The sequence below is a fragment of the Poecile atricapillus genome, chromosome 1, assembly GCF_030490865.1.
Source record: "Poecile atricapillus isolate bPoeAtr1 chromosome 1, bPoeAtr1.hap1, whole genome shotgun sequence".
NCBI classification, from domain to species: Eukaryota; Metazoa; Chordata; class Aves; order Passeriformes; family Paridae; genus Poecile; species Poecile atricapillus.
This window is the reverse complement of record NC_081249.1, coordinates 118721996-118743604: the sequence shown is the minus strand read 5'-3', so window position 1 is coordinate 118743604 and position 21609 is coordinate 118721996. Positions and strand designations below refer to the sequence as shown.

The following is a 21609-nucleotide window of genomic DNA, read 5'->3' as shown; positions in this document are numbered from 1 at the left end:
CTCACTGTGCTAACAATCTGACTGCTGAGATAACACAGAATAAAATTCTCTATTTACAGGGTTGTAATTCCAACAGGTTAAAAAAGAAAGGCTCTGTTGAAAGTAAAATAAGGAATTGTCATGCCTCCAGATTCTGCCAGTCACGACATTACCAGAAACTTGCTTTTATTGGCTTCTTGTTTCAGTCACTCCTGTACAGGAAGAACTTTCTTCCCCCTGTTCTGCCCATGACTGCCTCAGCAGGTGACCCACAGGCTACAGCCTGTATCATTAGATGTTACCAGGGAATCAGTTCTGTGGTTTTGCTGTTTCTGGGGAGAGAACATTTCATTAGCTGCTCCCAGAGGAAAGGAAAGCCTCAGAGCAGCGGCTCACACGGGGCATCGCTGTGCCCTGCAAGGAAGGGTGAGGAGGCACTCGGTGATTTCTCACAAATGTTTCTCACATCTCGATGTTTTATGAGAGGAAATTGTTATTTACTGTGGTGTGGGAAGAAGTAAAGCAGTTTAACTCAATATATGCTTACAAATCAGTGGACTCAGGTGAGATGCAAATTAATTAATTAGTGCATTATTAGCCTCATGTTTAATGCCTTCCTGCACTTTCAAGTCACAGCATAGTGTGATTGTACCTTTGGTATTCCATGTCTTCATGGCCTAAGGTGGGAGGATTCCATATTTGTGGCTTATCTCTAGAATTTAATTTCATTGAGTGATTTTCATCTTGCAAGACTGATTTAGTGATCGAATAAAGATTAGAGGAAGAGCAGTGTGGGGGAGGAAGGGGCTGTTGTGGAGGTACAGAAGTGAGTAGATGGCTGAGATGGGGTCACAGGATGGATCCAGCATGTTCAGCTCAGAGGTGTGAGGGGCAGACGTGTCATGTGTGTGACAGTGCCTCGTGCTGTACGTCCCAGGAGTCAGGCAAAAGCCCAGCCTGGCTGAGCAAGGAGCTCTTGGCTCAGTCTTTAACAATACTGATAGAATTTGGGCTGCAGCCCTGTGGAAAGGGAGCTGGGGGTGCTGGTTGATGGCAAGCTGGATGTGAGCCAGGAGGGACATCCCTGTCCTGGGGACATCAGGCACAGCAGGGCAAGGGAGGGGATGGTCCTGCTCTGCTCCGGGCTGGGGCAGCTCACCTGTAGTGCTGGGGCAGGTTTGGCTGCTGCAATATAAAAGAGACATTAAACTGTTTGAGAGCATCCAAAGAAGGGCAGTGAAGATGATGAAGGGTGTGGAGGGGAAGCCGTGTGAGGAGGGACTGCGGGCACTTGGTCTGCTCAGCCTGGAGGAGACTGAGGGGAGACCCCACTGCAGGTCCAGCTTCTCATGAGGGAAAGAGGAGGGGGAATGGCCTGACCTCTTCTCTGTGATGAGCAGCACCCAAGGGATGGCCTGAGGCTGAGGCAGGGAGGTTTAGGCTGGATATCAGGAAGAGGTTCCTCAGCAGAGGGTGGCTGGGCACTGGGACAGGCTCCCCAGGACAGTGGTCACTGCACAGCCTGCCAGAGCTCAGGAGAGGTTTGGACAGTGCTCTCAGGCACAGGGTGTGATTTGTGCTTGTCGTGGTTTTGAACCAGTAATTAACAAACAAGGGGGGAAAAAAGAATTATTATTTTTTTGCTGTGAGATATGGATTAAAATAAGAGCAAACCAGGTATAAAACTTAAAAGGAATAAAGAGAAGTTTATTGACAAACTACAAGAATAAGAACACCAGAATAAACTTTTAGAAAAACCTTTTCATTTCTTACTGCTCACTATTCTTTTGTTCACATGACAACAGAGACAAAAACTTTATAATTTTGATGGTTTAAACAGTTCTAATTCTTTTTATAGTCTTTTCCTCAGTTTCTGTAGAGAAACAGAAGTTCCTTTCTGTTAATTTATGGAGTTTTTCACAAGAAAACTATTTTGTTATAGTTTCTCGTTCTTCTGATATCAGCTGCTCAGAGCTGTTATTATCAGAGCCCACCCCTCCTATTCCACATCACTCTGAAATGTTATAGGTCATTAGTTTGGGGATAGTATTTTTAAGGATAAGTTAGTCAAAGGCAAAAAAGTATTCTTTATCTGCTCCTGTGAGCTTCACTAGAAAACAGTTTTCTCATTGCCTCTCAAGGCTTCAAATCTCCCAGCACTTCACTATACCACAATTACTCCACTTTTTACTCAAATTTACACTTTGAACACCTTATTCCTCTCCATACTCTATTATGAATTAAAGGAGTTCTTTTCAGGACTTCATTGTCCATCTCCATAGTTTTAACAGAAAGATATTTCAGCTTAATTAAAGCATCTTCTTAATTCTCTACCTTTCTTGAAGTTTTCTTTTCTTTCTTGCCACTAGTAGTTTATAAAGTCTCTTTTCATGTGGATCACTCTCCTTTTCTCTTTCTGGACGAAAAGATTAATCCGCAAGTCTCATCTGGATAAGAAAGAGTTAAAATCTTGCCCAAGCTTTTGTAGATGGTTCGGTGATCTCTGCTGAACAGGAGCTGGAGCTGCCTGCGATGGAAAGTTCTTCATAGTTGCTCTGGAAAGCATAGTTACTGTTTCTGCTTGCAGCAGGCTTAAAGCTTTTCTTCTTCTTTACTCGGCAGTTTTCTGGTAAATTCTATCACAGCAAAACCTGCAGCTAAGCTAAGGAACCGGCCTGGCCCGGCTTAGCCCGGGGCAAGCCCCCGCCGGCCCCCATCTCCCGGCCGGGAGAACGGCAGGCCCAGCTCGGCCCCCCACCCAGGCCGCATGGCCTGGGCAGGGAATGAGAGGCTTGGAGCTCCGCCACCCTTCACAGCCAGGAAACAAAGAGAGGCACCACAGACTTCTGGGTGTACACTTTAAGGTGGGGTTCACAAGTTGATTCTACTTTTCAATGGCTAAAACTGCTGTCAATTCTCAGCAATGACCGATAATTGGTCAAGAGAAAAGACTCCCAAGAGCCCCCAGCAACTTTAACTTCCTTAAAGGTAAACTAACCTCATGACAGTGCTGTCCTGTGCAGGGCCAGGAGCTGGGATCTGGTGATCCCTGGGGATCCCTCCCCACTGAGCACGCTGTATCCTCTGAGATGAACAAGGCTGAGCAAGACAAGTGTAGCTGTGGTAGGGCAGAGAAAGATAAACCCATAAATGATGGCCAGCACATTGCTCCATGGATACTAAACCAGTGGGGATCCTGCTCTTCAGTCTCCTGCTTTTGTGCTTTTAAAGACAAAAAGGGATTTCTTTTACCTCCTGTTCATCAGTTAAACTTGGCAAAGCAGTGGTTGGTGTGTGGGTTATTTACTGTGCCTGGAGACGAGGAGGGCACATTTGGAAGAGAAGTGATGGAGCCATGAGCCTCCAGTGACTGTGATGAGTTATCTCCAAGTGACCCAATGCAGAACAGCTCCTGCTCTCCAAAGCACCAGCACACCATGTGGACTTTAGCAGTGCACTGTAAAACTTTCACAGCTCCTGAAGATACATACAAAATTAATCCCTGCAGAACAAAACAATTTAAAAAGTACATAATGAAGCAATTAGCTAAAAGAGGAAGAGAAGTAATGACAATTTAGTTTGGGAAGAATCTTTACATGTATTAGGTTTTCAATGAGAGTGTTTTATGAAGGCACAATTAATGTAAAATGAGGCCTGTGAGGCAATTAATGATGACTTCAAAAGTTAGATTTAAGGGATAATTTACATTTTAAAAATGAAGAGCAGCTCTAGTTATGTTAAAGTCTTTTATTTTCCTTTTAAAAAGCCTTTTAGATTGTGGGGTGTGTTTTTGTAGGTTACTTACAGTTTCACTTTAAAATATCAGCTTGGTTATGAAAAAAAGGCTGTTCTCACATACAAATAAATAAGTTTACCTGAAAGTATGATAGGATTGTGTGACAATCAGGAATATTTAGTGAAGGTTATCTGAATTCAGTGGTGATATGTCCTAAATAAATATTAACATGTTTCATCCGGTGGGTATCGTTTCTAGCTCTACAGAGACCCAACAAATGTTCATGACAATCCAAAACCTTCCAGGGTGTGATTGAGAACCCACTGATAGCAACTAGAAATATGAACATTGATTTCAGTGATCTTTGTGTCTGACAACTCTGTTCTTTCTACAGTCACCTGTCAAGATACCAAAATAAAAATGCAGATTCAAAATTATTATGGTGTTGAATGAAAATAGTTTATTCATGCTTGTCTGTAAAACATCAAGCTCATTACTGGTTATCAGTAAACAGTTAATGGTAATGACAAAGGCTGACAAGATTCACAAGTGATTTATACAAGAAATTGTTCCCAAAAATATATTTCAAAGATACTGGTAACTAATTAGTGTGTATCCACAGTCGTAATTAATTTACACTGACTATGTTTTTTTAACTTCAGGGCATCTTTAATGAGTACTTCTAATTTTGTAATTTGCAACCTTCACAGAAGCCAGAAATTACTTCAGCTTTTTGAGAAATCACTTAATTATTAAAAGGTTTTTGTTTGCAGTCCAAATGAAGTGATGGTATCAAACAAGGTCACATCAGCTTTGGAGAAACTGCACGATCTGTGTAAATTTAATGAACGCAGTACACGCTAATAAACTGCTCAGTGACTTGTAGGGTTTATTTTTTTATTGGATTAAGGGTCTATAACATAAAAAGAACACTCAGTGATTAAAGAGATAAAAAGAAGCTTCTGATGAAGAAGTGTTATATCATTTTATAATGAAGGATAAATTAAATATTCGAGAGAGGGATTGGCGTCGGAGTTGTGATTGTTTTGATTAAATATGCAAATTCAAATGTAAATGAAATTGGGGAGGATTTACTAAATAACGTAGTGAAAGAGATTTTCCAGATGTGAAAGGAATCTGCTTTAAAAGCCTTGTGACCAGGTTGGTTTGGGTATTTGTGAGGAAGCGTGAGTGCCAGGCGGCTCTGGGAGCGCACTGGGATCCCTGCTGAGAGGGTGAGTGTGAGCGTGAGTGAGTGTGGGTGAGTGTGAGTGTGAGTGAGTGTGAGTGAGTGTGAGTGAGTGTGAGTGTGTGTGTGAGTGTGTGAGTGTGTGTGTGAGTGTGAGTGTGTGTGAGTGTGAGTGAGTGTGAGTGTGTGTGAGTGTGAGTGAGTGTGAGTGAGTGTGAGTGAGTGTGAGTGAGTGTGAATGAGTGTGTGTGAGTGTGTGTGTGTGACTGAGTGTGGGTGAGTGTGTGTGAGTGTGTGAGTGAGTGTGTGTGAGTGTGAGTGAGTGTGTGTGAGTGAGTGTGAGTGTGTGTGAGTGTGAGTGAGTGTGAGTGAGTGTGAGTGTGTGTGTGAGTGTGTGAGTGTGTGTGAGTGTGAGTGAGTGTGAGTGTGAGTGTGTGAGTGTGTGTGTGAGTGTGTGAGTGAGTGTGTGTGAGTGTGTGAGTGAGTGTGTGTGAGTGAGTGAGTGGTGGCAGGGGTTTCAGGGCTTGGCAGATTGCTCTGAGGAGGTGCTTGGTGTGTTCCTGCTCCTGCAGCTGCCTCACCTGTGCCATCCCCCTGGCCTGCCCCACGCTCAGCTCCTGTACCCCTCCTGTACCTGTACCTGTACCCCTGCTGTACCCCTGCTGTACCTGTACCTGTACCTGTACCCCTCCTGTACCCCTGCTGTACCTGTACCTGTACCCCTCCTGTACCCCTGCTGTACCTGTACCCCCCCTGTACCCCTCCTGTACCCCTGCTGTACCCCTGCTGTACCCCTGCTGTACCCCTGCTGTACCTGTACCCCTCCTGTACCCCTCCTGTACCTGTATCTGTACCCCTCCTGTACCTGTACCCCTCCTGTACCCCTGCTGTACCTGTACCCCCCTGTACCCCTCCTGTACCCCTGCTGTACCTGTATCTGTACCCCTCCTGTACCTGTACCCCTCCTGTACCCCTGCTGTACCTGTACCCCTCCTGTACCTGTACCCCCCCTGTACCTGTACCCCTGCTATACCTGTACCTGTACCCCTCCTGTATCCCTGCTGTACCTGTACCCCTGCTGTACCCGCCCTGTACCCCTCCTGTACCTGTATCCCTGCTGTACCTGTACCCCTGCTGTACCTGTATCCCTGCTGTACCTGTACCCCTCCTGTACCCCTGCTGTACCTGTACCCTCCTGTACCCCTCCTGTACCCCTGCTGTACCTGTACCCCTGCTGTACCTGTACCTGTACCTGTACCCCTGCTGTACCTGTACCCCCCCTGTACCCCTCTTGTACCTGTTCCTCCAGGTACAGGCAGCTGAGCTGTGCCAGCACTGGGAGCCTGTTTTCTGTTTGCTCTGTGGTGCTGTTCAACCTTGGTGAACGTAAATTCTCACAGATTTAGGGCCACAATTGGCCTGTATTGTTACTGTGCAAATAAACATTCAGTAAATTAAGAGTGTGAAGGGAGTTTGGACAGATTGTCCATCTGAGCCACAACAACTGAGGATTTAAAAGGGGTTTCCCCTCCTTTCCCCCTCACCCCCACAACAGATTCTCTTATTCATTTAATGTTCCTGTCATCTCTCCTTTGATTTAGGTTTAGGTCATGGGGTGTTGCTGATTTTAGTCTTTCAGCTCTCAAAGTGTTCACCTTGGCACTGCTGCTGTCCCTTTGGACCTTGAATTTTCTTTATGGAATTTTACTACATTTGGGCAGTGATGAAGGAACAAGAAACCCTTTCAAGAAGAGGAATCCCTCTAAGCCCTTCTTGGGGCTGTACCAAATGTGTGAACCTCCTGAGGAAATTCAAGAATAAAGAGCCTTTTCTCAGGCTGTCTTGGAAGGGAGCTTTGAACACACACTCAAGTGGGCTCAGAGCTCTTTGGAAGGGAAACTCCAGTTGCTGTGTTCTTTTCCTGAAAGACTGTTTCTGCAAAGTAAACCAGCAGGACCAGAACCACAAGAAATTCCTCCAGAGCAAAGCAGATTTTGCCTTGTTGAGACTCCAGCAATCATGGAAAGTCCTCCCAAAGATACACTGAGCCTCACGCTTCAAAGCTTCCTGAGGCAAAGTCTGAGACCTGTTGGTACAGTTTTGATTTTTAATTTTGATTTTAAAATTGATGTTTTTACAGCATGGCACGTGAATTGCTGTTTATGGTGTCACAGTGATGAAAGCATATGTTATTTTTACAGCTGTATATGTATATTTTGAGGTTTGATGGAAAATTGAGATTATTGCTGGTAATTTCCACTGCTCACTTATCATAGGTAAATCATCTTCATGGACAACAGGAAAAGGTGCTGAATTTCCTTTTAACCATGATTTAGGACATTAACCAAGTTTTTTCCTGGCATTTTGTACAAGCAGGTTACTCATTAAGCATTACTGATTGCAGCCACAGTATGCTCAGAGACAGAACGTTTTACTTCAAACTGTTCCATGTGGTTGAAAAAAATCTTTGAAACTCTTTCATCTTTAGACTTCTTGCTGAAGCTATGGGTGATAATTTGAAAAAGCTCCACTGATTTTTAACTTTTGTATGTATTTATAGCCTTCACATGAGATAGCAGTGCTGGAAGACTAGAAGGGTGCTATTCAGTGTGGATAAAACCTGAATAAAGATTGCTAATGATGGCAAAAAATAGCTGCAAAATCCACAGGGGAAATGTGGGAAGCTGCTAGGAACTAACCCCTCAATTTCTATTCCTTCTTGTCTACAGGAATTTTATGAGATGAAGAGCAGGCCACTCTAAAAGGCTTCTCAACTTCCCTCTGAGTAGAGTCTTTGAGAAAATATATTTCTTAATATTAAAATATTAATTTAAAAAAACCCTAAAAATTGTATCTGACTGAAAGGTATTTGTTCAGAGTAATTAATTAGTCTTTCCTGTGTGCTTCTTATGTGAGATTTATGCCACCTCAAGGCTTTTCTCTTGAAAAACCATCCAGCTCTCCACAGCAGCTCCAACACAATGGTTCCAGCACCAGGGATTAAAGCACACGAGTGAGGGAGAGGTAGGAGTGGTCAGATTCAAGTGGACAGCTGGTCTAGAAGGGAAAGAGACTGAAAGAAATTCCATTATTTAAAATATAATCAGGGAAGAATTGAAAAAAAACCCAACAAACTGATGTTTTTGGTAGCAATTAATTATGTTTATTGTTTAATGTTCATACATACAGTTCAGTGTAGAGTTTGGTGTATGACTACCAAAGCCCTTCATTCCTCACTTGGGGATTTTGCATATTTTGGGGAGCTGGGAATCCAGACTCCCATGAGATTCCAGGAGAGTTTTGTGTCACTTGAAAGTCCCACTTCAGTGCCTGCTAAATACATTTCTGTTTGTTTTTTTAACAACTTACCGCCCCCTAAATGCAATGGAACACTCAGATAAAAGAGATTCCTTGGCAGACTGCAGTCCCACTGGCAGTGAGCACTGGGAGAGAGAAGGGACACTGGCTTGTCCCAGATGTGACCAGCTGAGCATGTCAGGGTTGTCATTTCTGCCTTTTTAAAGCAGTGTCTCCAGTCAGCAGAGTTCCACAGCCTGGCTCTGAGGTCATGCTCCCTGTTCAGTGCTGCTGCTCACTTCTGTGGAGTTTAGGAGATTTTTGCTTGGAAATAATATGGTTTTGAAACAGTTTAATGCAGCTTAGCAGTTCTATATTGATACCTAATGAATTGATAGAAATTAATTAGTCTCAAAAATAGAACAAAAACTGACAGTGTCTGGGAGAAAGGAATGGCCACTGGAATTGATTAATTGGTGCTTATTCAGGCAGTGGGTAATTCTTACTTGCAAACTCTGTTAAAGATTTGGTCATCTCAAGTTGTTTTTGAAAACATCTCACTTCATTATAAAGTCAAATCAGTTTCCTGAAACTGCATCAATGCTAAAATTATACATGACTCTCCTCTTCTGAATTTCAGTTCCTAGAAATTTGCTTGGAAATTCAGCTTATTGTAGAACATTTTGGCTCAGCTTGATGTCAAGATGGCATTGAGACCTAGCTCTGAAAATCCCACAAAGTATTTGGTGTTCAGTTGCTGTCCTTGGCTCGAGGCCATCCCTGGTTGCGATGAGCAGAGGCTGGGCAGAGCACACAGTGCATGTGTGTTGTGAATTTCTTCTTTGCCTTGTCCTAGGCTAAGTTACAGCCATCTCTACATCTTCCTTGTCTTTTATGATACTAATTTAGGCAGTGTACAGTGAGTAACTCTGAAACAATTTATTGCTGGATGTCTGAGAAATAACTTGGACTGAAAGCAGGCGTTGTGTGAGCACAGCCTGGTGGTGCTTCACATTTAATCTTTATTAGGAGGTGTAGCTGGACCATTTATAATTAAATGTTTGATAAACTATTATTTTTGTTAGATTGTTAAACTGGATTGCCCACTTAATATGATATTTAGAAAGGCAGGACACAAATGTTGTTTCCAGATTGGTTATTCTTGTGCCAGATCAATTGCGTATTTATTTTTAAATATGTATGATCATCTCAGTTTTGCCCTGATTTTGATAATGGTTATGTTTATTTACTCTAATGGTTTCCCAAGTTCTGGACACAGAGATGTGCTGCAGTCTTTCCAGCTCCCTTTTTGACTGTACAGCAGGTTGATGGGTTCGCTCCCTTTCCACAGAGCTCTGCAAAGCAGGGCTCTGTCTCTTCTCCCAGCATATGCTGAATGCAATTAGGCACCAGTTCAGAAAAAGCTTTGTAAACATTCTGAATCCATGCCACATTTTCTGGTCTCAGGAGCTGCCAAATGCCTAAATGCTGTATTCAAGCCAGATGTCTAAATATATAAAATGAATGACTGAACAAAGTGCCTCCTTAGTAGAGCATATGCCTATAGGGTGGGCAGATCGGAGGAGCCTGAGATGGGCTCCAGAACAGGATGTTCTGCCAGCCCACACCCCTGGCCAGCAGGAAGGAGAGCAGAATATCATCCCCAGATGAGTGTGCAAGGGAGGAGCACCCTCACTGCCATGTTTTGCTCTCTCAGGATGAGGTACCAAGTCTCTGCTGGCAGCAGTGTAAGGCAAACCCCGTCACTTCTCCCACTTCTCTGGGACACACCAGTGCTTGTTCTGCAGGATCAAACTGCCTGGGTACATCTGGCCTTTCACCTGAGCAGCGTCCACACAGCTCTTACAAATGGGCTGCCTTCATCTGGTTAGGGAGTATATATAACAATATAGATAAATATATATAAATATATATATATATAACAAGTAGATACTTGTTACATAGTACAAGGTACACAGAAAAAGAGCTGCTGTGTAAAATAACTCAGGTACTTCACTGACTCTTAAGTTTGCCAAATTGGTTTTCTCTTCTGTTGAAAGCAGAAAGAGTAAATCAGAAATGAAAGCAATAATTATGATTAATGTTGTGTACTTTAGCTCAGTTGTGGTAGTGGGTAAAACTGAAATCTATTTGAGCAGGTAACCTACATAAAAAATGTATTATAAGAGTAGTTTCTGATGAAATTGCTCACATATTTTCATTAGGCAGTCTTGGTCTTCATTGCTCCTTCTCAAAAGGAATAGACCTGGTCCTTTCTCAACCCTGTTTAAAGCAAAGAATAAGATGCATTTCTATTCCTCTTCTTCACAGAACCTGAAACTTCAGCAATCTTACAAAGCTGGTTGCCTTTGTTTCCCTGTTAGGACAAGCTGCCTAACTTGAGCTTCTGGGTGGTGCATGTATGGTCTGGTATGGACTGCAAAGAACCTCAGAGAAAAATCATGCAAGGCTTAAAACTTAACCAACTTTTGAATGTCTTAGAAATAATCTTATTAGTGATCTTGAGCACAACTGAACTGATCCAGGCAGAGTGCAGTGGGGGGCCACTGGTAATGTAGAAACTCTGTAGTAAGATTTGGTAGCAGTAAGAGTTCATGATAAGGCAAGGTAATAACTCTCCCCTCACAGCTTCTGTGTAGTCCAGCAAGTCTGGAGCGGTTTTTCTCCTTTGTAGCAATGAAATGAAACAATTCCAGTGTGTTAGGGAGCTGCCAGCAGCAGAATGTCCTCTTGTTTGTCCCTGGCAGGTGTGGCAGTGTGGGGGAAGCGTGGAGGTTCTGCCCTGCTCCAGGATTGCCCACATTGAACGGGCACACAAGCCCTACACGGAGGATCTGACTGCCCACGTGCGCAGGAACGCGCTCAGGGTGGCCGAGGTCTGGATGGACGAGTTCAAGAGCCACGTCTACATGGCCTGGAACATCCCCCAGGAGGTGAGTCACAGACACCTCTGCTTCCCAGCTTTGCCTGTAGATCCTTCTGGTTTAGGTTCCCACTCTGAATTTTGATTTTTCTGCTAGGATTTTATTTGTATGTATGTATTTATCTCTCACATACAGCACAAGGTGTTTGCCTGTACATACACAATTGCATATAAACATATGTATGTAGTTGTGTCCTATTCTAGAATAATTTTCTTCTCTTTAGATTCCTTAAAAAAATTAATTTCTTGTCGAGTTTATTCTCTTCACTGATGACTCTTCATGGATATTTTAAACTAGTAGCTGCAGAAATATGGGGGAAAAAGCCCCATCAAATCTACATTGCACATCTTAATTTGAATTTGAGTCTCCAATTTACCATCACAGAGAGCTATAATTCCACCAGATTAGTGAGGATTGATCTGCCAGGGGGTGTTGACATCTATTGATACAAGTGGGGTGTCTGATAAGTATTTCACATCAGAGAGGGTGCCTGGTTTGTGTCATGACGTGTTGCAGAATCTTGCTGCAGCTCCCCACTGCACTTCTTGTCCTGATTTCTTTTCTGTGGACGAGCACTGCTTGGTCCATTGTGTTGAAGATAATGTCAGAGTTCAGTTTGATTTTAGCTGCTCTGCATTTCTGCAGTCAATGGTATTTAATCTGTGAATAGCTATGAGCTACAGGGCTCAGAGCAAGGGGGCTGTGCTTAGAATCTGTGTGAACAGATTGCTCCCACCTAGAATCATGGCTCTATTGAATTTGGAGTTTAACTCAGAGCACAGCTCTCACCATTACAGCAAAAGCAAACAGGCTAGACTTAAAGGGCAGATTAGTTCTTCTTTAATAAAATCTCTCTGATTTGACAACAGTTCAGAAAAACTGGTTTTGCTGCAATTTCTGTGTCAAGAAATGAAATGCTGTCCTTCTCCTTTAGTTTAATTATAAGAAAATGTTAAAAAAACCCAGCTAAATACATGAATGCTGATGTTGGTTCAGCTGCTCTCAATAGCTTCTTGCATCTCTCATAATTAAAACTAGATAATTTTGGCAAAGTGGGGAAGTCACTGTCCTATTTTTAGGTTTTAGCATTAGCCTCATAATTTGCTTTGACCATGAAAAAAAATCCTCTATAACTTCATACATCTACTTTTCTGAAAGTCTCACATTGACAGAATCCCAGCTGCCCTCTGTGTGTCCCTGTTTGGAGTCGTTGCACAGCAGTCCACACAAGAACAAAGATGGGGTTACTTCTTTTATGTCAAAGCAATTCCAAATGAATAATATTTGCAATTAGTTTGGTAGATTTAAATTTCAGATCCTATTTAATATTGTTAATTATCTTCTTGAAGATTGGTTGATCTTCATTGGTTGATCCAAGTTTTAGTTTTTTGGCTTGCAAACAGAACATTAACACAAAACTTAGAAATTTATTTTTACTAACTTGCATCATATTCAACCAGATGTGATGGTGGTGTTAATCTTGTGCAAATTTGAGATCTGAATGCAATTTGAGATCAAATTAATAAAGAATGCAAAAATAAATTGCAACTGGACAAGCACAGGAGTAATTCTTTATCTGGAAGCTAATGGATACTGGTAATGGACTGTATAGGTAATAGAAATTTATTTGGTTACACTGGTCAGGACTTTCCATGACATATGTTATTCCAAAATGTTAACCATAGGACCTGGTTTTTTTCATGGAAGAATTCCCAGATCTCTGAGAAGTCAGATGTTTCCAAAGGTTTTGGTGTTTGGGAGCTAATAATAATAAGAAAAAGGAGTCAGAGTCATTTTGCAGAGTGCTGTGACTGCCCTCCCGGGACTCTGGGCTTCTCTCTGAAGTACTGAGGGCTTTGGATGGAGACCTCCGCTGCCATGGTGACTTCTGCATCACCAGCACTTGGATAATAGATTCAGAAAAACACTTGAAACTCACAGGAAAGGTTCTGCAAGCCCCAGGATCAAGAGCTGTGCTCTCCATGCCCATGCTCTTGGTTTGGTTTGTTTTTTCCCCATCATGTTCTCAGCTTTGAGGAACACACTCTGTTTTTGGTGGTCGTAAAGCCATGTGCTCCATGTGAGCTGTTTCTCTTCTCCAGCTGCATGAAAGGAAATGATTACTGAGGCTCCTGATGCTCTTTCTTACACCATGAGCTGTGAGGGAGCAGGCACTGGTGCCTTCAGGGCTGCACAAGAGAGGATTTGAGAGGCAGGGCACCAATTTAGCCCTGGATCCCAGGAAGCCTTGTTAATGCTTGAGGCAGAATGTCTGTGTGCTGGCACCCTCCTTTTCCCCCACACAAGGGGCAGATACTCTGGCAAGGGCACGAGGGGTGTTTGATTGATTGAGCACCCTACAGCCTCTTCATTTAGCCACTCGCTGCAAAACTCAGAAAAAAATTGCCACTTAAGGAGTAGTTCCACATGAAGTTTTACCAGTGATGTAGGGCTTGAGAAGGGGAGTCACCATTTCTGAAATCTTTATGTCTGATCTGTGTATGCCAGATACCCTTTAGTGTACTTTGCCAGTGTGGAAGCCAATTTTACTTTAGTTAGAAAATGCTTCCATAGTAAAATGTGCTTGTTCCAGATTAGCATTAATTCAGTGCTTTGGGATGCAGTGGTTGCTTCAGCAGCTCAGAAATGTAGATACTTACACTTTTTTTGTTGTGTAACTAAGAGAATTCAGTGCTTTCAATGTGTTTTTTAAATCTTGTCTCATGGCTGACAAAATCTTTGGGGTGTTTATGGCCCAGCAAAGGCTGTTGTTTGAGGAGGTAGATTATAAGATTTCCCTGTGAAAATGTATTTATCCTGTGTTTTGCTCTGAGGCAGAAGTCGTAGAGAAAAATGTCTCATTTTACTTCCTGTCAAGAGCAGCCACAGATCTGCACTTAGATCCCTCTCTAAAAATTTCTGCTGTGTGATTTTGATGTGATAAATTATTGATTTTTATATACAGGGCCTTTATGAAAGTCATGCTTTGTGATCTGCTTTTATGAAAAGTAGAAACTAGGTTAGCCAGAAATGTAGAGAATAAAAATTATGGGAGAAATTATTCAGCAATTGCTTTTAACAGAAATAACAACTTGTCTTTTACATAACAAAAGAACTTTAATAAGTGCTATTTTAGAGAAGTGAGCAGAGCTTCTGCTCTTTGCAGTTAAGCAGTAACCCAGACTTCAGGAATGGCCAGAAAGTGCCATACACTAATGATTAGAATACACTAATGATTAGAATACACTAATGATTAGGCCACAGTGGGACAGCAGTAATTCCCGTGTTTCCAGGGCAACTTGCTGCTTCCTGCCAATTCCTTTGGATTTGGAAAATGCCGGGGAATTAGAGAGCAGCAGTCTGACTCTTGGGGATGGTGCTGTGCAGGGCCAGGAGCTGGGCTCCATCATCCTGGGGTCCCTCTGCAGTGAGGGCGTCCTGGCTGTTCAGTTTACACAGATGTATCCCTGATGGCTTTTTCTGCCCTTTGTTCCATGTGCAGGACTCTGGGATCGATATTGGTGATATCTCAGAGAGGAAGGCCCTGAGGAAGAAGCTGCAGTGCAAGACCTTCAGGTGGTATCTTGTCAGCGTGTACCCAGAGATGAGAATGTACTCGGACACCGTGGCCTACGGGGTGGTGAGGATCTGCTTTACATTTCCCACTGTGCAAACATGGGGGAGAAAGCTGTAATAGTGGAAGTAACTCAGGAAGGCAATGCCTGACTCAAAGTAAAAGAATCAAATCAATTTGGAGTCACTAGTTAAATAATGTGTTAGACTGGTGAGCTGACAGAGACAGCTGCTCTGCTGTCATTTGTGCTGAGGTATCCTCAAAGTTACCTTCCTCCCTGATTTTGTGTTGTTTTTTCCTTCATGGCTTGATCCCACACAGAAATACTCAAGGTGTGATTTTGCAGACACATTGGGGCTGACAGGTTTGTGGCAGTAGGGGAATTGACAAAATAGACTCAGTATTTCAGCAGCAACCTTCTTAAGATTGTAGCCAGATCTTAATTTAGAATCATGGAGTCATTTAGGCTAGAAAGATCGTTAATATCATCAAATCCAACTGTTAAAGGCTGATGCTTTCTCTTACTAAACTTTTAGCCATTTAAGGGAAATCCTGATTCAGCCTAGAACAGGTATGACAGTCAAAGGCTACCATTCCAAGCTGAGCAGGAATAATGGGTATTATTCACATGGGTAACCCATGCATAAAGCAGCACTGGGGAGGTTCAAGAATAACGTTATAGAATAACAATAACAGAAAGTGCAGCTAAATCCTTGCATTTTGGGCTTCTCATTGGACAGGGGTGCCCTTGTCTGTGCTGCAATCACACTTGAGCTGCACGGTGCTGATTAAGGCAGAAGCAATTCTTGCCCCTCAGAACCTGGCAGGGCCCCAAACAGAGAGGGCATGGCATGGAAGATAAGCAGAGTAAATTAACACAGGCACATAATAAGGTGATAGTAGTCCTAGAATGTCCTTTTCACATTCTCTTCCACTCTCATTTAAAAAAAAAAATTGATTCCTGTGAATTAAATTTTTCTTTTTGCATGACAATCCTAATTAGGAAATGCAAGAGCAGATCACACAGGTGAAAGGTTTTTCTTCAGACATTCCTCCTCAGAAAGAAAACTGAGCTGTGCAGGTGGCCAGTCTGGCTCTGGAAGAGCCCCGAGGGTGCCACGGAGCAGCTGCTGTGCTTTGGCAAGTGGAGGGATTACACATCCTGCAGAGTTCCGTGGCCCCTGTGATGAGAAGGGAAAATAACCAATGGTGTCTTTTCATACAATCACACAGGAAAAGCACTTCCAGCAAAGGTTTAGTCATTGCTAAATGCAGGAGATAATGGTTACCTTCCAAACCAGCTCAGAAAAATGCCCAAATGGCACCTGTGTGGCAGCACCATGGCACTGCCCTCAGTGATGCTGTGATCCAGGCAAGGGTGGAGTTTCCTGAGCAGAAGGAGGCACAGCAGCTGACTGCTGCATGGTCCTGCTGGTAGCTGGCTCTGGATAAAAAACAGCCTTTTCAGGTAGAAGTGATACAGTATAGATAAAGGAAGAGCTAAGGTACTCATCTCAGGATCAACTCCACATTGTGCAAGTCAAAATGAAAATCAGCAACAGAGATTTTATGCTCTGCTGAGAGATTTTCACCAATCAAAATAAGAAAAGTTTTTTGCAGAAGAGCTGAACACAGTGCCTGGAAAACAGAAGGCTTCAGGGAGACCTTAGAGCAACGTTCCAGTGCCTGAAGAGGGCTAAAGAGAGCTGGAGAGAGACTTTTCACAAGGATAGGACAGGACAAGAGGGAATGGCTTTAAACTAAACAAAGGCAGGGTTAAATTAGATATTTGGAAGAAATTCTTTAAGGGTGGTGAGGCACTGGAAAAGGTTACCCAGAGAGATCATGGACTCCTTGTCCTGGAGCTGTTCAAGAGCAGGCTGGATGGGTCTTTGAGTAATCTGGTCCAGTGGAAGGTGTCCTAGGAATGGCAGGGGGGTTGGCATGAGATCATCTTTGATGTGTCTCCCAGCCCAAGCCATTCCATGATCCTGTGATTTATTACTGCCCAGTAATGCACATCTGTCATCAGCTGGGACAGGTGTGAGGAGCTGGCCCTGTTTGTACCATCACAAGGGAATTGTGGCCAGCAGTGACAGCAGATCACAGGGAGCGTTTTGTGAAGCACACAGCTCACCATTTCATGAAACACCCTCATATGACACGAGATTAAGTGTCCCTATCCTTTTAGTAAAAGAATCACTTGGAAGTCCAATCCTCTCTTGTGTCTGCTTTGCTGTTTGCTTGCACATCTTACAGCAGAGGAAGGTGACATTTCAAAACAAGTCAGCTACTTTCTGATCCTCTAAATGCTTCCATTCATCAACTGGCTTCATTTTTCAGTAGAAAATAGAGATACTGCTACTATAGCATTTTCATCAGTTTAAAAAATCCTAATTGAGAAAGCTGTCTGAATGGGGGTAAAGGTATATAGGCAGCTACAGAGACAGCCCACATATTTATTATCCTACATTTCCTGGTGTTCTGTGAGAGTTAGGGAAATAGTTGCATCATTCAGGTCTAGTTTATGCTGTGGGATACACCTGGGGTTGGGGTTGGTGGCAGAGTAAATGTTTGGGAGGCAAATTTCTTTCTGAATTGTGCAGTACCCTCCTGTTTAGAAAAAAGCAATGTCACTGGACCAAAAGCTGCTGTATTTGGTGAAACAATAATTATTTCTGGGGTTCAGCTCAGGGATGGTCTGTTATATTTTGGGTTGGATTATTCATAAGATTAAGTTCTGGTAGGCTAAAATTGAGTTACTTGGGTTAATTGTTGGTTGCCACAAAGCCACTAGATTTTGTAAAGCAATTGTTCCTGAGAATCTGGGCCTCAGATTTTGAAATAACAGCATCATTAGTTAACAGGTCAGTGGCTGCTCTGTTTCTGGTTTTTTGCTCCTTTTTTATGGGGATTGTTGTGGAAGAGTTTATAATATTAGCATTAGGAGTGGAGTTTGCAGAAGAGGTTTTGAAAACACAAAGGCAGTGATAGACCCAGGCATGAATTAATAAGGCTGATATTTATCACTGGTTTGGATAGAGAGGGGTGCTTAGACATCTGTTTGTGATTAGAAACATGTCTGTGGTTACATTATAAGAAATAGAAAGCTTTGAGAGAGAAGATTTTATGTAATTCTCAAGACTTTATTTCTTGAGAGCAATGCCAGTACTGATACCTAATGCATATTTTCTCTTCAATGTTGAGATACATCCTGTCCATTACTGGATCTGGAGTTAGGTTTGGAGAGATGAGTTGATGGTTTTGATTATACTCACTGCAGGCTTCAGCCTCTGGCTTGTTCATTTTTCTTAGTGCTAGTGCAGGTCTAGGCTTCCTTTCTACAGACGTGAATGTGCTCTCAGAACTGGCCCCTGTGCAGGGCTGACAGAGCTGCCCAGTTCATCCCAGGAGGCTGCAAAGCACATCCCCACTCACATCAGGCATTGTCCCCTGTGCTCTGAGCCAGTCCTTTACACACATCCATGGCTCACATCCTCATCCTCTCGCTCTGAGCAGCCCTTCCAGCTCCCTGTGCTCATTCATTAGCACTTCTCTTCCAGAACACTGCCCCAGCATTGCCCAGCTTCCTCCCAGGGCCGAGAGCTGGGCAGTCTGTTCACTGCTGGGCGTGGGTTAGCCCAGAATAATCAGGGGAACACTGCCTTTGAAGAGAACACTGCCTTTGAAGAGAACACTGCCCCAGCATTGCCCAGCTTCCTCCCAGGGCTGAGAGCTGGGCAGTCTGTTCACTGCTGGGCGTGGGTTAGCCCAGAATAATCAGGGCAGCTGCTGCACAACAATTGCCCTGGAGTCTCCAGGTGTCAGCTGAAAGCAGTTTTTTGAATTATTTCCAGGAATCAGAAGACTCTCCTGAGTGATTCTTAAAAGCTGTTTAATACCTCATCTATCTTGCTCATCATGATACATTCAGGTTCTGTATATTGTGTGTACCAGAGACTAAATATTTTTTAAACATACAGAAAAAAAATACTCCTGTCTCTGAAGGCTTTTTGAAATATACCCTGCCTGAAACTTGGTGCACCATTATTGGAATCAGTGGTGCTGGATTATCTGCAAGGAAGAATTTAGTCCAGATGCTTTCTCTTCAAGATCTTTACTGCAACATATTTTAATTTTGCATACTTCCTTCCTCAACTATATATGATTTATTTTTTCAAAGAAAAGAAAGTAATCACGCTATCTTTTTCTCATGTAAAACTTGCTTGATTTCTTTTTCTTTCTGTTTATTTTAGCTGCAGAATTCCCTGAAAAGTGATTTGTGCCTTGATCAAGGGCCAGACACAGAGAATATCCCAATCATGTATATCTGCCACGGAATGACACCACAGGTTAGTTTGTCTAATGATCTCTGATTTTGCTCTGCTGTTAGCAGATTGTGTGGGAGGAACCATCTTGTACCTGTCATTGTTTTCCTGCAACAATCCCTTGGTAAGATGTTCAGTAGCTCTTTTATACAGAGGCAACATTATTTCTGCTGTAAATTGAGAAGCACTGGTATAATAATGCTTTGACAAGGAAGTTGATTTATTCATTTTGAAAGAATTTAAGGAGTATGAGAGTCAGCACTGACCCAGATTTGCTGATAAAAGCTTTCATTTCTGATCCTTAACTGTGCATGTCATATGAAGGAAGCAATGCATTTTAAAACATTTTGCATAAGCACAAAGGAATACTCACAGTTTATTTATGCATTATCTGAAGCAATGTGGTTTTTTTACTTTATATATTTACTGCCTCATTTCCACAAATCTGAAATGTCCAGCCACCTTCTTCAGGCCATACAGCTGTGTCAAATTCCAAACACTGTTCTTGTGGAAACCCCTCCTCTAAATGTCCTTTTGTTCTTTCTCTGCTGTTGTCCTGTTACTCTGATATGTGCCAAAGACTCAAATTATCAAAACCTTTCCATTTTCCTGCATAACAGCTGCATTTACTAACTTGGCAGATGAGAGGGTTCAGACCTGTGTCTCCCCAGCCAAGCATGTGGGCTCAAGTGAAAGGGTTTCCTTGACAGGAAAAACAATGTTGCATGGCCTAGAAGAGGCTTGTCAAAGACAGATGTGCAGATTATTAAACCTTAAAAGTAATTTATGTAAAAATGACATAAAGGAAATGGATATACTTATGGGAGTGACTGGAGAAACTGAAAAATCCCTCCAGTTTGAATTATTTTTCTACCTAAGTTTTGTATTTTCTGACTCATAACACTCATAACATGAAGTTATGGAATGTGGTTTTACCCAGGAATTCTCAATTACTTGATTTGGCTATACAGAAAATGAATCCTCATTTTTCTCATCTCAGAAATCAACACAGAGCATCAGGGTGGTCTTGTCCCCTGTGCCTGCCCCTCACAGTGAACCGGACACAAGAGCTTGGTGAGCTGCAGACACAATTCTCTGCTTCTCAGCTCTGTTCTGCACTGCCTTCCTCTGCTGAGAGCCTTTAATGGTGATCACTGGTGGCATCGTGCTTGAGTAAATTGTGAACTATGAAAGCTGAAATGTCTGGAAATCCATCAGACTCCCTGCCTGCATGGGCTGTGCCGTGTGTGTCACAGAATGATTGCCTGCAGGAGGTTTGCTGGCAGTCCCCAGTGTTTGCAGCTCACCCCTGAGCCAGGCCCTCATTCCTCATCCCTTGGGAGGGCTCTGCCACCCTCCTGGCACATCTGTGAGAGCAGCACCCTGCAAGCATGCCTGCAAATTCCAACGGGAAACTTGAGTTCTAGCTGAGAGACAAACAGAAACAAAAGTCATTATAGTCAGCACAGCTCTGTATTCACAGATAAAGAACTTCCTTTGAATGTCAGCCCGAGTTCTGTACAAATGAGATAGCAGCACACAAATGGCAGAGGGGAAGAGGCAAGGGAAACTCTTCTTGACAAGACTCTGCTCCTTCATAATTAAAATGTTGTGTCTCCTCCCCATTACTGTGTATTTAATTTTGTAACTAATGTTAAAAACAACATCCAAAAAGACCAAATTCAGGTAAGATCCCAGTAATGACTGAGAACTTTTCCAAAAGAGAATTAGACTTTTTCTGTGTTAGGGATCATGGTATTAAGAGGGAAAGAAGTAACAAACATCACTCAGCATACTTCTGTGAGATTTGCAGTGTTGTGTCTCTTGCTTGAGCTGAGCTGCAGCCCAGCCATGTACTTTTTCTTTTGCATGTTGGAAATATTTGTGTAAATATTCCTTTTAATCTTAGTGTTCTCACTAGTAGCCACAAAAGACATTGGTAAGATGTTATTTTTATTCTAGCAGTGGTGAAGTGCTATAGAAGGAGAGGGGGATGTTTTTCCCACCTGGCAGTCCTTACCAAATTAGTGCCCTGATTCAGCACTGACTGCTTGAGTGTTTGGGTGATACTGTTCTTAGCTCACATGCAAGGATTTTCCTGTTGCAGCTATTCCATTTACAGTTTTATTGCTGCCACCACTTGGCACACTTGCATCTAGATGTGCAGCAATACATCTGACTGCCAGGAACCCTCCCTCATAGGCAGTTGCTATTATTAGTTACTACTATAGCCCCTCTTCTAAACTGGATATCTTCCTTTTCTTCCCCCACTAACAGCTTTTGGATGTTTTTGAATTTTCAGCTTTTTGTACAAGAAGTGGTTTAGGTAAGGTGTTTGACATCAAGGAATTATTTCACAGTCATTGGTACAGCTACTGTTTCCTTTTAAATGCTTTCTATCAGAAAGAAATCATCAAAGTCAGTAGAAAATGAACTGGATACCTGACATTAAAATTCCATGGTCCATTTTTTTTTAGACAGTATTGAAAACATCATGTGTAGCTTCATAATTAAAAGCAGTAGCAACTGGGAAGGAAATATCCTAAAATATTGCAATGAAA

General features: G+C 42.6%; 1 protein-coding gene across 2 annotated transcripts in view; it reads left to right on the top strand.

Moving 5' to 3' along the window:
• The window catches only part of GALNT18 (polypeptide N-acetylgalactosaminyltransferase 18), a 215670-nt gene that overhangs the window by 141595 nt on the left and 52466 nt on the right, over window positions 1-21609 (top strand). For both annotated transcript variants that reach the window (XM_058850246.1, XM_058850236.1), the window contains exons 8-10: window positions 10970-11155; window positions 14649-14786; window positions 18977-19072. In XM_058850246.1, coding sequence (XP_058706229.1) covers window positions 10970-11155; window positions 14649-14786; window positions 18977-19072 — 420 coding nt within the window. The remainder of the gene's footprint in view (window positions 1-10969; window positions 11156-14648; window positions 14787-18976; window positions 19073-21609) is intronic.